Source organism: Myotis daubentonii, chromosome 2, assembly GCF_963259705.1.
Source record: "Myotis daubentonii chromosome 2, mMyoDau2.1, whole genome shotgun sequence".
NCBI lineage: Eukaryota > Metazoa > Chordata > Mammalia > Chiroptera > Vespertilionidae > Myotis > Myotis daubentonii.
The window spans coordinates 62,745,473-62,762,062 of NC_081841.1; the positions used below are offsets into that span (position 1 = coordinate 62,745,473).

At 41.2% G+C, this 16,590-nt stretch overlaps 1 protein-coding gene across 3 annotated transcripts in view; it reads left to right on the forward strand.

Annotated features, from left to right (window-relative positions):
• Positions 1–16,590, forward strand: part of SRGAP1 (SLIT-ROBO Rho GTPase activating protein 1) — a 272,029-nt gene that overhangs the window by 250,284 nt on the left and 5,155 nt on the right. For all 3 annotated transcript variants that reach the window (XM_059683488.1, XM_059683487.1, XM_059683489.1), the window contains exons 17-21: positions 582–806; positions 3,818–3,897; positions 11,229–11,409; positions 12,804–12,938; positions 13,071–13,410. In XM_059683488.1, coding sequence (XP_059539471.1) covers positions 582–806; positions 3,818–3,897; positions 11,229–11,409; positions 12,804–12,938; positions 13,071–13,410 — 961 coding nt within the window. The remainder of the gene's footprint in view (positions 1–581; positions 807–3,817; positions 3,898–11,228; positions 11,410–12,803; positions 12,939–13,070; positions 13,411–16,590) is intronic.

The following is a 16,590-nucleotide window of genomic DNA, read 5'->3' on the forward strand; positions in this document are numbered from 1 at the left end:
CATCCGGTGTTGGTAGTCCTACCCAAAAGCAAATGATAGGGGTGGAGTTGTCTGCTTTCTTTCAGAGATCACAGAGAAGTAGGTGCTTTGTTTTCCTCAGGGCTTTCCTCAAGATTTATAGGAGAAAACTGAAAGCTGAGATGTTTTTGAGTAGTGGGAGGACAATTTAAGAAATATCCATAAAGCTTTATGGAGATTGCTACTGACTTTCCCAGATTTACGTGAGCAGCATTTACAGCCTGACCACAGTGTTTGCAAGTGGAACTCACTTACTTGATTCCAGTTTCCATTGGAGAAGACTCCCTTGTGGCTATGAAAAATGCCACTTAACTAAGGGGACTTCTATTCCCTTTTCAGTTTCTATCTAGTTGAAGGGTTATAAGTCACTCTACTTTCTTTAGTGTTTGCTGAGCCAACTTAAATTAGGATGGAATATCATTTTCATCTAATAATAAAAACCAAAGAAAATATTTTAGATTCCTATTTTCAGAATATGGAATATCTTATTAAACACTCATCTTCTCCCCCCACCCCCCCCTCCCCTTGGTCTTTTATAACTCCTTCCTTGCTTCCTTTCAAAGTCTTTCACAATACAGTGATGAGAACATGATGGACCCTTATAACCTGGCCATTTGCTTTGGCCCAACATTGATGCCCGTCCCAGAAATACAGGATCAAGTGTCCTGCCAGGCTCATGTGAATGAAATTGTCAAAACCATCATCATCCACCATGAGACTATTTTCCCAGATGCTAAAGAGCTGGACGGCCCTGTTTATGAGAAATGTATGGCTGGAGACGACTACTGGTAAGTTAAAAAATGTTGAGTCCTTCTTCCCCTGGAAAAATTATGGAAGAATAGGAATCAACTTTTTAAGAAAAAGAATTGACCATAAGTTGCCAGTGCTTCCAACTAACGGAAAAGAAGCAGCAGTAGGAATACTTGAGATAAATTAGAATGCTAAGACCTATGGCAACCCTGGCTTCTTATTATAGAACGTCATCCCTTTTCCCCAAGGGTGACATCTTTTCAGATATATCCACCCTATCATGGCTTTTGTGGAGAATAATGGTTTTGATATTATATAGAACTATATTAATTTTTACTAGTACATCAAGATTGAATCTGATTGCATTGACAGATTTTATTTTCATTCTAAAATAGTTTTAATTTTATATAAAGTGGTTTCAAAATTCTCATTTTTAAAAGGAGCTTTATCAACCAAATGTTTTTTCATTCTTACTTATTTTTTTAATATATTTTTATTGACTTTAGAGAGAGGGGAAGGAAGAGGGCGAGAGAGAAACATTGATGTGAGAGCGAAACATCAATCAGTTGCCTCCCGCACACACCCGACCAGGGGCCAGACCCGCAACCTGGTCATGTGCCCTGACCAAGAATCAAACCAGCAACCTTTTGGTGCGCAGGATGACATCCAACCAACTGAGCCACACTGGCCAGGGCCATTCTTACTTATTTTTATTCTTATTAATATTATACTAACTAGTTGTGGTAGTGGTTATTTTGAGCAAATTATTTACATTAATATATTCTTGGGATAACAATTTTTTCATTTTACTTATTTTTACTTGAGTTTATTGGGGTGACATTGGTTATTAAAAATCTATAGGTTTCACCCTAACCGGTTTGGCTCAGTGGATAGAGAGTTGGCCTGCGGATTCAAGGGTCCCAGGTTCGATTCTAGTCAAGGGCATGTACCTTGGTTGCAGGCACATCCCCAGTAGGGTGTGTGCAGGAGGCAGCTGACCGATGTTTCTCTCTCATGGATGTTTCTAACTCTCTATCCCTCTCCCTTCCTCTCTGTAAAAAATCAATAAAATATATCTTTTAAAAATCTATAGGTTTCAAGCTTACAATTCTATCATGCATTATTTGTATATTGTATTGTGTATTTTCCACCTGAAGTCAAATCTCCTTTCATCACCATTTAATCCTCCCTATACACTCTTCTACCTTCCCCTACCCCTCTTTCCCTCTGGTAATGCCCATGCTGTTGGGATAACAGTGTTTTAATATGGCAGTATAGACACCTTTCAGTGAAGCAGTAAAAATGAGGGAGATATAGTCAATTGAATAATACCAATGGTAGAACACCCTAAATGGTTTATGTTCACCATTTGATATATGAGCCCCAGCTTCTAGGAGATTGCATATGATCAATAAAAGTAGCTTGATTCCTTGAGCAGCCCCTACAGCTCCTCAGGGCATATGATCTCTCTTACTCCTCACAGTCACTCTACCAAGTAAGTTAAGAGAGACCAAGGAGCCTGTCCAATGACTGGTAGTAACTGGAGACAGGTCTGTCTGATTACAAACCCACATGAGTCCTCCCCCTTAACAGCTGCCTCCCAGCCTCACACAGAAACTGCCCTGCACAGCTCACATGCAGGAATGGCCAGAAATAGACGTGTTTGAGCCTTCATTCTTGACCCTCCTCAAGACTCTTTGTTTCCCTTTGCCTTCCCAGGGATTAAGTAGAAATAGAATAAGTAGCTGAAAGATCTTAAGTAACTAAAGGTACACTTATTTTTTACTTAAACCACAATGTGATCTCAAACCACAGTGTGGTCATATGCCTTAAGAAAACTGAGAGTTGATTCTTTCCAGAAGTACTGCTTTCTAAATTAACCGCAAAGGATGACCCATGCCAGTTCTATAGTATATCCAGCAATTTTACACATGACAATCAACTCAAAAATACTTACTTTACCCTGCACTTAACTATGTGCAAGGTACTGACTGAGCTCGGCACTGAGAAGATGAATGGATAAGCATGTGGATGTCTGATCAGGATTATTTGATGCTCTGTACTTTTTGTGGTTGCTACCTTTTTACAGAGTAAGTCCCCATAATAAAGAGTCTTGCGGCAATAACATGCGCTTATGTCCTTCTCCCGTACGTAGTGTTCTCTATGGGTATTGCTCATTCTAAACAGAAAGTCAATAATACAGCAGTTACCCTTGTTACCCAACACCAGCAATATAAATGGGCTTTTGCAGCAAAGTCAGGTTTGTATCTGTGTCCAGTGCTTATTTCATTTATCAGCATGCATTTGAGAAGAGGTGGTGGTAGTGTTAAAGGGTGAGTTTTTTGTTGGTTTGTTTGTTTGTTTGTTTAATTGATTTCAGAGAGGAAGGGAGAGGGAGAGACAAAAATAGAAACATCAATGATGAGAGAGAATCATTGATCGGCTGCCTCCCACACACCCCACACTGGGGATCGAGCCAGCAACCTGGGCATGTGCCCTGACCAGGAATTGAACCGCGACCTCCTGGTTCATAGGTTGACTCTCAACCATTGAGCCATGCCAGCCGAGCAAGGGTGAGTTTTTGAAAGGATAAAATCATAACTCTCACACAAACATACAATGAACATCTGTGAAGAAAAGATGGAAAAAATACTACAGTTAATTCAAAGCAGAAATCAAAGAGCCATTTATTAATATGTGGTAAGGAATGTTGAAATGAATTTGCAAAAACTGGTGCATTCATAGGGCACATATTCCACGAGAACTCGACAAATTTTCACTTCTGTGGATAAGAGTTAGTTGTAGGGCTGCAAGTTCCCTACAAGTTAGCTTTGTCTTTGCAGAGTTGTAAAACAACCTTTGTGTCACAGCAAAGGGACGCACACTGCCCAGGGGCCAGATCGTCCCTGGAGGCTCCAGCATTCCACTGAGCGGCTGTCCAGTAACTCTGGCCATTCCAAGCCTTATATGCTTCCTTACAGTAGCAATTGCTCATTTTTGAAATTCTTTCCACTTTGGCTTCACATGAATTTCTATTTCCGCTCCACAGCGACAGCCCCTACAGCGAGCACGGTACGTTGGAGGAAGTGGATCAGGATGCTGGTACTGAGACCCACACCAGTGAGGACGGTATGCTATAAAACTAGTCTTATATCCTTTTTAAGAACTGCTCATATTAAGAATTCAGGTGTAGAGTATGAAGAATAACGTTACAGTGAACATGCATGGAACCACCAAGTTTAAGAAAAAAGGCATCATTACGTTTGTGCTCCCCTAATCCCATTGCCGTCCTCACCCCCAAGGGTAACCTCTATATGTCTGTGTGTTTAAATGGTTTGTTGTGTCATTTTCTATTTTATGGAACTTCCTATAAATGGAATCATACTGTACATTTTTCCCATTTTTTTTTCTGCTCAGTAATATGTTCCAGAGATTCATCCACATTGTTGCATATAGTTATAACCATTTAATTGACTACTGTATAATATTTCATTGTATTTATATATGTTGTTATTGATGAGTATATGGGGTGTTATCTTTTTTGCCATTAAAAATAGTGCTGCGATGAATATTTTGAGTGTGCATCCCACTACAAATGTACAGGAGTTTCTCTGGGATGTACACATCTAGGAATATTAGTAAGCTTGTGAAAATGGTGGTTGTAATGGTGTACACTTCCCCCAGCAGTGTATCAGCCTTTCGGTTGTGTGTATATTCATCAACTCTTGATTGTATCAACTATTGTCATCTTTGCCCATATTGTCTGTGGGGCGCAGCTACGGTGTTTTGGCCAGGTTCAAGCCTCGGACTAATGAAAGGACAGGATCCTCTCACTGCCACGTGAGTCCCAGCTGGAGGGCAGGGCCCTTCCAGCACAATAATAGCCAACGACTGTGGTTGTAAGCTTGAACCTTCGGTCCAAACACGTAGCCCCACGTGCCTTGTGGTAAGTTCGAGTGCATGTCGTTGAGTAGGGTTGAAACTCACAAGAATGCTGTAAACAACGTGATCACGCCCCTACTTTGCCTCGTACATCTGCTATAAAGTAAAGACACGGCTTGTGGGCGCTGTGTTGTCTCCTCATCAGGGAGCAGCGTCCCACCGAGACCCAGCTTTCATTCTCTTGTCTGTCTTTCCTTAATGCTTTCACCCCCCCACTCGGGATCACCCTTGGTCGTGCTGGTGGGCACAATTGTCAGTGTGAAATTGTATCTCATTGTGATGTAATTTGCATTTCTCTGGTTTGCTAATGAAGATGTTTTGAACTACAGTCTGTTAATAGAAAATTGGGGGTATAGGGAGGCCAGCAGATGAGGAGATGATTGCCATTGAAGATACGTTGTTTCTCACAGCTCCCATGAGGAAAGAGCACAGCACCCTTGGGTGGCCACAGCATCAAGTGCCAGGGTCTGTCATGAGGCAGGAGAGGGAGCAACTGGGCAGGAGCCTTTGCTTCGGTTTCCACTGGAACGGGAGAGGCTAGATAAGCAGGTTGGAACAATTTCCGCAGGCTGGGGGCATAGACTGCTATCTCTCCTTGTACCTGGCCCTGAGGTGATTGGGGGGCGGGGGTGCCCCAGAGTGTGAGAATCCTGGAGAGGAGCTGGTTGGGGTGGGCTGTGGATGGGGTGGATTGTATTGGGAAGGCACACTCCAGGTGTAGGAATCGGCTGACCTGGGAGGGACAGTCCCTCCAGGGCCAACAAGGCCCAGATGTCTGAATACAGAAAGTGAAAAACACGGTTAATACAGATATACTCATTTTCATATGTTTAGATTTCTTTTTGTGTGAAATTCCTATCAAATCTTTTGCGCATTAAGACCCGTTTGTCCACTATTAGTTTCTCTGGGCTTTTAAAATTTATTTAGTTTGGTTTAGCTTTGGTATTTTCCTTATTTGTGAGAGTTCCTTATTTGTAAGAGTTCGTTATGGTTCTGGATCAGGTCTTTTCCTGGGTGTATATTTTACAAATATCTTCTGCTCTGTAGCTTGTCTTTCATGTGCTTATTATATCTTTTGCTAAAGAGAGGGTCTTAATTTTAAAGGAGTTAGAGGTTCTTTTCACTTTGTGTCTCCTTTAGGAATCTCCTTCTGCACCTGAGGTAATGAAGAGAACTCTCCTATATTCTCTTTTAAATCTTTTCAGGTTTTGTTTTTCACAAAAGCTTAAATTAACCAGGCAGGGAAAATGCCCTCAGGACAGACTCTGACTCACATTTTCTAGTGTTCTGTTTACTTCACTGGATTCCCACTTTCATTGAGTTTTTGGTCTCTAGTATTCCTTAGTATTATGATGGCTCCAATGCCATCTCAAAGTTTTTTTTGTGTTTTTTTTAATCCAACATTCGTTTTTAAATATATTTTTGTTGATTTCAGAGAGGAAGGGAGAGGGAGAGAGATAGAAACATCAATGATGAGAGAGAATCATAGATCAGTTGCCTCCTGCGCACCCCTTTACTGGCGATCGAGCCCGCAACCCAGGCATGTACCCTGACCTGGAATCGAACCAGTGGCCTCCTAGTTCATAGGTGGATGCTCAACCATTGAGCCACTCGGGCCAGGCTCAATACAACATTTTTTAGTTGACTTCCACAAGAGGGTAATCAGGATGACTAGTGTGTCTACTACCCTCTGCTATAAAAGGAAAGTTTCTTTGTGTTTTTAAAAGTAGGGTGAGTTGACATTTTCAGAGGTTAAGTTAGAAGATATTCTTTCAAGTGAGAGCTGTGATGTTGCTTTTGAAAGCCTCTGAGCCCTACCTCTGCTACCATTTACTCTTTTGTCTTGAGTTTCTTTGTTGCTCTATATGATTCATTCCTTTTTCATTGATATTGATGACTTCTGTAAGTGTTTCCTTGCTCTCCCCGGTGGCAGGCAGGAGAAGACAAAGCCTCAGCCATCCTCTTTCAAACATCACCCTCTCCACCGTGCCACCTGTCTGTTGTTCTTACCTCTTGACTGTGAAAGAAAAGCTTTGCTGAGGGCTCTGCTCTTAGATAACATTTTGATCATGTTCTTCTGATTTTGTTAAAGAAAAGCATTGCTTACAAAGGTCAGACATCCTTAGCCACAGCCAGCCCCTAAAGTCCTGTAGCTAAATTAATTAGAGTATTGATTATCTTTTTGATTGCTCAGATATTTATTTTCTTTTCTTTGTCATGGTATCACTAGAGAGAATAGCTTTTGTTTCCAAAAAGAGAGGCTGTCACAGAACAAAACTGCCATCTGCAAGGGCAGTGGGTAACAGTTCAAGGAAGAAAAGTGGCAGAGACAGCAAGGCCCCCATGAGAAAGTGTGATGCACTAGCATTTCTTGTAAAATTGTAAGAAATGTAAATACTTTACTGAATTTTCTCTCTCCTTGCACAAAATTATAACAATCATGCATAAAAATGAAGCTATCATATTATTATTGTTGTTGTTGATAGGAGCAGCATTCTGCAGCCTCTGCCCAACCTTAAAGGGCCATGTTACTCTCTCTGTGAAAGGCATGTGGTGTGTTGCCATGCCCTGAGACTGATTTGCTCTGCAATGACTAGACTAAGATGTGTATAAATAGTTTATGATTGACACTTGACTGTGAAATGACTCTCGTGGGAGCAGAAAGAGCCAAAATAATGAAATTGCTCAGCATTACTAGTTGATTAGCAGGGTTGCCAATAAATTGTACTTCTGATTCATCTGGTTATTCTTTCATAACCTCTCCACATTTGAACTAAATAAGCAAAAACCGATGATCCTGTTGCTAATTGTTTCAAAAAATAAAAAGAGATTGTGAGCACAGAGGTTATGATTATGAAATTATAAAAAAAAATACGTATATATCTATTAAATAGTCTTAAATTGCCTTTGGCCAGTGTTGACAGTGTATGATTGAGTGGCATTCAAGAACATTAATGGTTCTCTCTTCATTTCCCATTGACAAGTACATGGATTGTACACCGTGATATGGGCTAGTATATTTCCTTCTTTTTCTAATAAAACAAAATTTTCACACATGGGGTGTTCACATAGAAATTTATAAATTACATGTCATGAAGTTCTTTTTAATAAGTTGGCATGTCTTCATTCTTCCATGGATATGTTTATTTGCATCCCTACACCATGGACTTGTTTATTTCTGTCCCCCGAGAACTGAGGTAAAAAAATTTGATATCTGTCATCTCAGATCAACCAGCATTTTTTCGGTATCTGCAAATTTAGAACAAACTAGAAAGCACACTCTTTGAATATAAAGTTATATTCCTCCTCTATGAAGCAGACTGGTAGATATTTAATAAAGCTGCTATTGACATTGTTTTACTAAAGAAAATATAATTTTAGGATGGAATACCAGAGAGTTAACATATGATCTAAAGTTATCGTCAGTTATTAAAGGGTTAAACTGTTGTTTTTCAATTATTTTTACACCTACTTTGCTGAGAAGTATACTACATGCAGACTATAGTGCAGAATGAAGTATTATTCTCCTTAAACATTATCTACTAGCAAAAAGATGGAGCACTTATTGTCTTTATTTTAAACTAGAGGTCCGATGCACGAAATTCATGCATGGGTAGGGTCGCTAGCCTGGCCGGCAATCAGGGCCAATTGGGGCCTTCCTTCCCCGCTGCCAGCTGCCGGCTGGGGCCTTTTGTCATTCTGCGCCACCCCCTGGTGGTCAGCGCACATCATAGCGAGCGATCGAACTCCCGGTCTCTCAGTGGAACTCCCAAGGGGACATTTTGCATATTAGCCTTTTATATATGACTAGAGGCCCAGGGCACGATTAAATCATGCATGTGTAGGGTCCCCTAGGCCTTGCCTGCCATCATGGCCACGTCCACCACCCCACAACGCCTCGCACATTCTGCGAATGCTGCCGGTACCCCATGACGCTCCGCAGACGCTGCCGGTGCCCCATGACGCTCTGCTGATGCTGGGGGAGGAGGGGAGAAGCAGGGCCCGAGAGGTGCTTCATGCACCCCATGGTGACCAGTCATTTGGTTGTTTCGGTCGTGACCCCTCTGGCCTTTTATTATGATGATGTATAGCCCAGCCAGTGTGGTTCAGTGGTTGAGTGTCAACCTATGAACCAGGAGGTCACAGTTTGATTCCCAGTCAGGGCACATGCCAGGGTTGCTGGGATGATCCCCAATAGCGGGGTACAGGAGGCAGCCAATCAATGATTCTCTTTCATTGATGTTTCTATTTCTCTCTCCCTCTCCCTTTCTCTCTGAAATCAATAAAAATCTATTTTAAATAAATTAAATTAAATGTATAGCTGAAATTCACACAGGCCCTTCAGATAAAGCAGATCCTAAGCTTTTTCAATATGTTTATTGATTTTTATTATTTGCCTTACCTGTCCTAGAGAGTGTTTGAGTTTATCAAGTGGGAAAGAAGCTTAGCTGGCTACCCAAGGACCGCTTAGGCAGTCATTCCATATAAGTACAACAGATATTGAAGATACTGCAATGAACTTTGGGAAAAAAATACGCTATTTTATTTTTTTTTAAATATATTTTTATTGATTTTGTACAGAAAGGAAGGGAGAAGGATAGAGAGTTAGAAACATCGATCAGCTGCCTCTTGCACACCCCCTCCTACTGGAGATGTACCAGCAACCAAGGTACACGCCCTTGACTGGAATCGAACCTGGGACCCTTGAGTCCACAGGCCGATGCTCTATCCACTGAGCCAAACCGGTTAGGGCAAAAAATACACTATTTTAAATGAGAAGGGTTTTTTCCAAGGGAAACAGAAAACAATTTCCTGAGAAAATATCTGACAGATAGTTAGGTTTTAATCTATTATGTGTGCACATATATTCTAGAGTATTTGGAAACTAATGTATACTCGGTTTTTAGCAAATGAGGTATGGCTCATAGCATGTAGTTCTCTAAGGATGTACCACCTGTATTGGCCCTTTTTAGTTCTGTTTACTTTAAAAACATTTTTTATTGATTGATTTGAGAGAGACATCGATTTGTTGTCCCACTTATTTATGCGCTCATTGGTTGGTTCTTATATGTGCCCTGACCAGGATCAAACCTGCAACCTTGGTGTATCAGGACAGTTCTCTAACCAACTGAGCTACCAGCCAGGGCTGGTGCTGTTTATTACTGAGGATGAGGTGATGCTGGGAGAGGGGAAGAAAGAACACAAAAAGCCAAATTACAAAGAGCACCTGTTACAGTTGTTCACTTTCATTTGTCTGCATATTGGCCTTCAGTATTTGTGGTCAGAAGTAGATCAGAGCTTAAACTCATCCTAGGCCCAGAATTCAGTAAGTTTTTCAAACTTTGTATTTTGAGATTATTGTAGATTTACATGCCATTGTAAGAAATAATACAGAGAGATCCCATATACCTTTCACCCAGTGTCCTGCCACAGTAATAAATATACATAAGTATAGTATAATACCACAAACAGGAAATTGACATTGATACAATCCATTCACCATGTTCACATGTTACCAGTTTTACATGCACTCATTTGCATATGTATTTACTTGGTTCTGTACGCTTTTATCACATGTATAGATTTGTGTGACCACAATGGTAGCCAAGAAGAACAGTTCCATCCCAAGGATGCCTTGTGGTGCCCTTTACAGCCATGTCCTCCTGTCACCTCCCCCACCCCAACCTCTGGCAACCAGTAATCTAGTCTCCATCTTGATAGTATATCATTTCACGTAGGCTAAATAAATGGAATTGTACAGTGTCTAACCTTTTGAGATTGGCTTTTTCACTCACTATTATTCCCTTGAATACCCTTTTATCTCTAGCAAATATAGTTTTCGAATCTGGTCTTTTATTGTCAGTACAGGACAGTCTTAAGTTATGCTTATTTCATAGGTAATAGTCAGAATTTGTTACTGATACTAGAGAAAACAAAGTTGTCTTTACACTTGATGGTAGTTTGAAGATCTGATAGTGCTAAAAATGTAGATGAGGAAATTCAATGTATTCAAGTAGTATTTAATGTGGCAATTTTTGTAAACTTGATTTTTAGAAAAATAAGCACATAAAACAAATTTCCTGGTGTTGTGGGTTAGTGATGTTTACACATTATAAGAAGGATTAATGTGTTGCAAGGGAACTCCATCAATGTCAAAATTATATTGGAGTTGTTGTGGAAGATATTACAACCCCGGGAGAGATCTTATATATCATACTGCAAAGTTTAAACTATTTTTTATTAAACTGTCGTTATAGCTCTAGTAAGAGGCTGTGGGAATTAAGATCTAATGTTCAATTTTTCTTTGCCTGAAAAACTGTTGACAGCCAAAGAATGTTTTTCTGTATCTCTTTTAGCATCTCCTTTTCTCCTTCTTGATGATTTGTTTATTCCCTTGTTCTGTCTGGATATGAAAGCGGCCTTCCTTATTTCTAAGGCCTAACCTAGACCTTTCAGATAGAGTATGATGCCTTCCCAACAGCCCTGTCCCTCACCGCTTCCTGGTGTGTTCTCTGTAGAATGTGAGCCAATAGAAGCCATAGCCAAGTTTGACTACATTGGGCGGTCTGCCAGAGAGCTGTCCTTCAAGAAGGGAGCCTCCCTGCTGCTGTATCACCGAGCGTCCGAGGACTGGTGGGAAGGCAGGCACAACGGGATCGACGGGCTGGTGCCTCACCAGTACATCGTGGTGCAGGACATGTGAGTAGTCCCAGCCTCGGTGGCCAGAGTGTTCCCAAGAGGAGACTCCAGCTTCTGCTCTTCCAGTGACCTTGGCCTTGTGGGAAAAGTGCAGGAGGGCTTGCAGAGCTAGCACTTCTGCGCTGGCAGTTCTTCCCCTGCTCCTGGGCCTCTGATAACAGAACTGCCGGGCCAGCAGGTTTTCATTTCTCAGAATCCACCGGAGGCTGGGAGCAAGGACTAGTGAGAGACGCCTTTTGAAGCCTCCAGATTCTTAGAACCTGAGCAGAGAAGGACTTTACCAGCTGAGTGACATTGCTGAATCCAGAAGCAGCGGTGCTCTTCCTTTGGTGTCTGCCTACCATTTCAATTCCAGGTTCCCAAGAGAGAAGATACTGGCCTCAAGTTTAAAAAATATCATCTCCTGGCTTTTTATTTTTCTTTTTTCATTTTGCTGATGAGAAAGCTCTAATTTCAAAATTATTTTAAAAGATGGAAAGATAGTCATAATATATTAAGTGAAAGAAACAGGTTACAAAGTGTGATGTACAGAACAATCCCTATTTTGTGAACATGTTATTTCACAATGCAGCACCAGTTGAAGAGTAGCTTTTCAAGGAAAAGAAAAATATAACACATAAAATGTATAAGGTGAATACATGAGTCGGTCTAATTTTAGAAGTGTTAAAATGTGTACCTCAGAACCCAAGAAATATGATGTGTATACTAGAGGACCAGTGCATGAAATTCATGCACTGGTAGGGTTCCTAGTGGCTGCTAGCTGCCAGCCAGGGCCTCCCTCCCTTCCCCCGGGCAGGCCCCACCCCCTGGTTGAACTCCCGGACAACCTCCCAGTCGAGGGGACAATTTGCATACTACACTTTTATTATATAGGATACAGATATCAGTCATGTGTATCTAAAGTATATAAGCATAAGCATCCTTAATGTACAGTAAATACTATATATATACACAGGGTGGGGCAAAAGTAGGTTTACACTTGTGAGTATGCAAAATACAGTTTATTCTATTATTATTTATTAATTATATTGACTTCCATATGAACAACTATAACCTACTTTTGCCTCCCCCTTTAGATGCACACACTTGTAGGCACGTATCCCAGGCATTACAAAAAGTATAGAAGGATAGTTTTTAAAATTCTGCCAATAGTTGTCTCTGGATGTTATTTTATATTATGGGTAATTGTTATTAGTGTATCTGAATTTTCCACTTTTCTGCAATGAAATTGTATTATTTTTATAATGAAAAGAAAAACATTACATTAATAAGAGACTTACATACATAACTGCCATCACTTATTTGTGTGTGTGTGTGTGTGTGTGTGTGTGTGTGTGTGTGTGTGTCCTATTCATCCAGCAAAACCTTCTCACTGTTGATTCTCGTTACTTCAGGGATGATACGTTTTCAGACACTCTGAGCCAAAAAGCTGACAGCGAGGCCAGCAGTGGGCCAGTGACTGAAGACAAGTCTTCATCCAAGGACATGAACTCCCCGACAGACCGGCATTCGGATGGGTATTTAGCCAGGTGGGTGGAGCCTGGTAGTCAGGCTCCTGAACCTCCACTTCCCCTGGGGCCATGCGGAGCCACAGTGCCCTTTGCAGTATTACCCAGTGTGGTGAGCGCTCCTTTTCTCTCTTTCTCTCTGTGTATGTCTAGACAAAGAAAAAGAGGAGAGCCACCCCCTCCAGGAAGGCGTCCTGGCAGAACCAGTGATGGCCATTGTCCTCTCCACCCCCCACATGCTCTTTCCAACTCCTCAGTTGACCTGGGGTCCCCAAACCTGGCCAGCCACCCCCGGGGCCTGCTGCAGAACCGTGGCCTCAACAATGACAGTCCAGAGAGGAGGCGCCGGCCAGGCCACGGCAGCCTGACCAACATCAGCCGGCATGACTCCCTCAAGAAGATTGACAGCCCTCCTATTAGAAGGTCCACGTCATCGGGGCAATACTCAGGCTTCAATGACCACAAGCCACTGGACCCAGAGATGATCGCTCAGGTGGGATGCTTTTAGGGGAATAGTGCACGTTCAGTGCCTGGGGTGTGAGAAGGAGGTTTGCAGGGTTTACTTTTTTGTAGCCCTGTATTTTGTATAGAACCAACTAATGAAAACAAAAAAGAAATTAGTCCATTCTTTAATTTAAGGCCTCGCTATGGGCCTCTTGACGAACCATGTGTTACTGGAAGGGCCCAAATAGATTAGGTTTATATTGATTTAAATAGTCATGGCAGAAATGTAGGACCCAGGGCATTCAAATGCATCGTTGCTACATAGCCAGGAAAATTCTTCAAAGAAGAATAATGAGGAAGGACTAGCCCTCCCGGATCTGAATGCATGCTAAAGACAGTAAAACAGACAAGTTGATGGAACAGAACAGAGAGCCCAGAAACAGAAATGTTTTAGTATGGGATAAAGATGACACTTTCATCTCAAAAAGTGATGAATTAGTGAATGATGAGAAGAGATGGTTAGCTGTTTGAAGAACAGTGGGTCTGGGTACTGGGTCACTCCTGAATACATGCGTGTCTTCACTTTTTCCTAATGATTAGAATTGACAAAGTCAAAAGACCTGTAAAAAAAAATTAATTTGCCCTAGCTGGTCTGGCTCAGTGATAGTGCGTCAGCCTGTGGACCAAAGGGTCCCGGGTTCAATTCTGGTCAAGGGCATATGCCTGGCTTGCAGGCTTGATCCCCAGTAAGGGGCATGCAGGAGGCAGCCAATCAATGATTCTCTCTCATCACTGATGTTTCTCTCTCTCTCTCTCCCTCTCCCTTCCTCTCTGAAATCAATAAAAATATTTTTTTTAAATTAACTTATTTTCCCTTAGTTCCACCATATTCCCCTCTAGTTCTTTTTGCAGCACAGCCATTAAAAATGTGTGTGTGGCCAGTGACAAAGGAGGTGAATAGATTCAGGCTTTGCCATTTGTGTAATCTGAAGTGACTTCTAGCTATCACTGAAGCTTAAAACTAAATCAAAAAAGAAAGTGAATGAGAAGTGAAGAGACAAATATGGGGACTTATTAAAGATGGATTATTTTCCATAACAAGAGCCCAAGGAAACCTGCACTGATGTGACAAATTTCCAAGATATTTTCAGTGTCCTACCTAAAAAGAATTTTGGATAGCAAATTAGATTGTATAAGGAGTTTAATGTGTTTTTAAAACATTGAACCAATGTTAAGTGCACAACGATTTTTCAGCAAAAATCAAAAAGACTTTTGCCCTTCTTGGTTTTCTCTATTGGAAGTATTCTCTGTGCAGGGTCCTTTGAGGCCTGTTTAGAGCCAGTGGGTGACATTTGACTACAGTTCAGTACTGATTGGAAAAGCTGTAACATCACTGCTTACAATAAGCAGGTGAAAAGGGATTTGGAGAGACAGGGAATTGGGAGCTTGGGGGTGGGAAGACCTACTAAGGCCTATTTAACCCTTCTGCTTCTAGAGGCAGGAAATCCTTTCATTGCAAATCATAACAACAGAAACTCAACAGATAAACAAGGCTCTCTTCGTTCTCTCTGGGGCAAATACTTGTTATAAAAACAAATCCATATGCTTAGCATCAAATGGAAGTCACATATGAAAATAATTACTTGCAAAGTGATGTCATCCTCACAAAATGGCTTCCAGCTGTGTCCTTTATTTATCTTTCCATCTCTCACCTCCAGATTTTCCCATGAGGACAATGAAGCCTGCCATCATGATGTTCATACCAAAGGGAGGGGGGGGGGAAAATATATATATATATATATATATATATATATATATAAAACTGAGTGGATAGAGCGTCAGTCTGCTGACTGAAGGGTCCCGGGTTTGATTCTGATCAAGGGCACATGCCTGGGTTGCGGGCTCAATCCTCAGTAGGAGGCATGCAGGAGGCAGCCAATCAATGATTTTCTCTCATCATTGATGTTTCTATATATATATATATATATATATATGCAAATTCTTTTATTAAACAAGTCAGTGGAATCCCTGATGAAGTTTTTGAGGGTTTTTTAGCTATAGTATCCATATGTGATCATCATGTTTTGGTTTATTCATTCAGCAGAGCACTTACAGTGTGCTAGGTCCTGTGCTAGGCTTTATGGACACAATGTTAAGTCAGTAGATTGAAGGTGCTTACCATCCAATGAGGGAGTGGAGTGTGGAAATCAATTAGCACTGTGCGTGGCCAGAGGGTTATGCTCCAAGTGAGTGGAAGAAGAGGTCTCTCAGTCAAACCAGAGCAGTGGTCCTCCGCTCACCCTGCCTCACACAGTACTCTACCTTTTGAGAGTGTGCATATTAACAACACAGTTCAGTAAAATATATGCTCATTGTTGTGAAACAGATCTCCAGAACTTTTTCATCTTGTGAAACTGAAACTGTACACCCATTGAACAACAACTCCCCTTTGGCCCATCCCACCCAGCCCCTGGCCGCCACCAATAATAACTCAATTATTGCCAAGTATTGAGTTAGTCTTAAATTCCATGAAAAGTGTTTCCATTAGTGATGTGATTTTTCTGAAATGGTGGACAACGCTTGGTCAGTCCCAATCAAAATAGAGTATAATATACATGATCACTTATTCCTAGAAATCTTAACACCATTAAAAAATATTTTGTGGCCCTAGCTCAGTGGTCGGCAAACTCATTAGTCAACAGAGCCAAATATCAACACTAAAATGATTGAAATTTCTTTTGAGAGCCAAATTTTAAAAACTTAAACTATATAGGTAGGTATATTGTTATTAACTTAATTAGGGTACTCCTAAGGCTTAGGAAGAGCCACACTCAAGGGGCCAAAGAGCCACATGTGGCTCTTGAGCCGCAGTTGGCCAACCACTGCCCTAGCTGGTTTAACTGAGTGGATAGAGCGTCAGTCTGCTGACTGAAGGGTCCCGGGTTTGATTCTGATCAAGGGCACATGCCTGGGTTGCGGGCTCAATCCTCAGTAGGAGGCATGCAGGAGGCAGCCAATCAATGATTTTCTCTCATCATTGATGTTTCTATCTCTCTTTCCCTTCCTCTCTGAAATAAATAAAAATATATATATTTTGTGTTTATATATAAGAAAGAATTGGGTTGTAGGCTCAGGTTATTATAAATGCTGGCCTGTTTGCTTGGAAGTGAAATTATGTGTTTCTATACATGAGTATTTATTATCAGTTCGTTCTCTCTTTCTAATGATG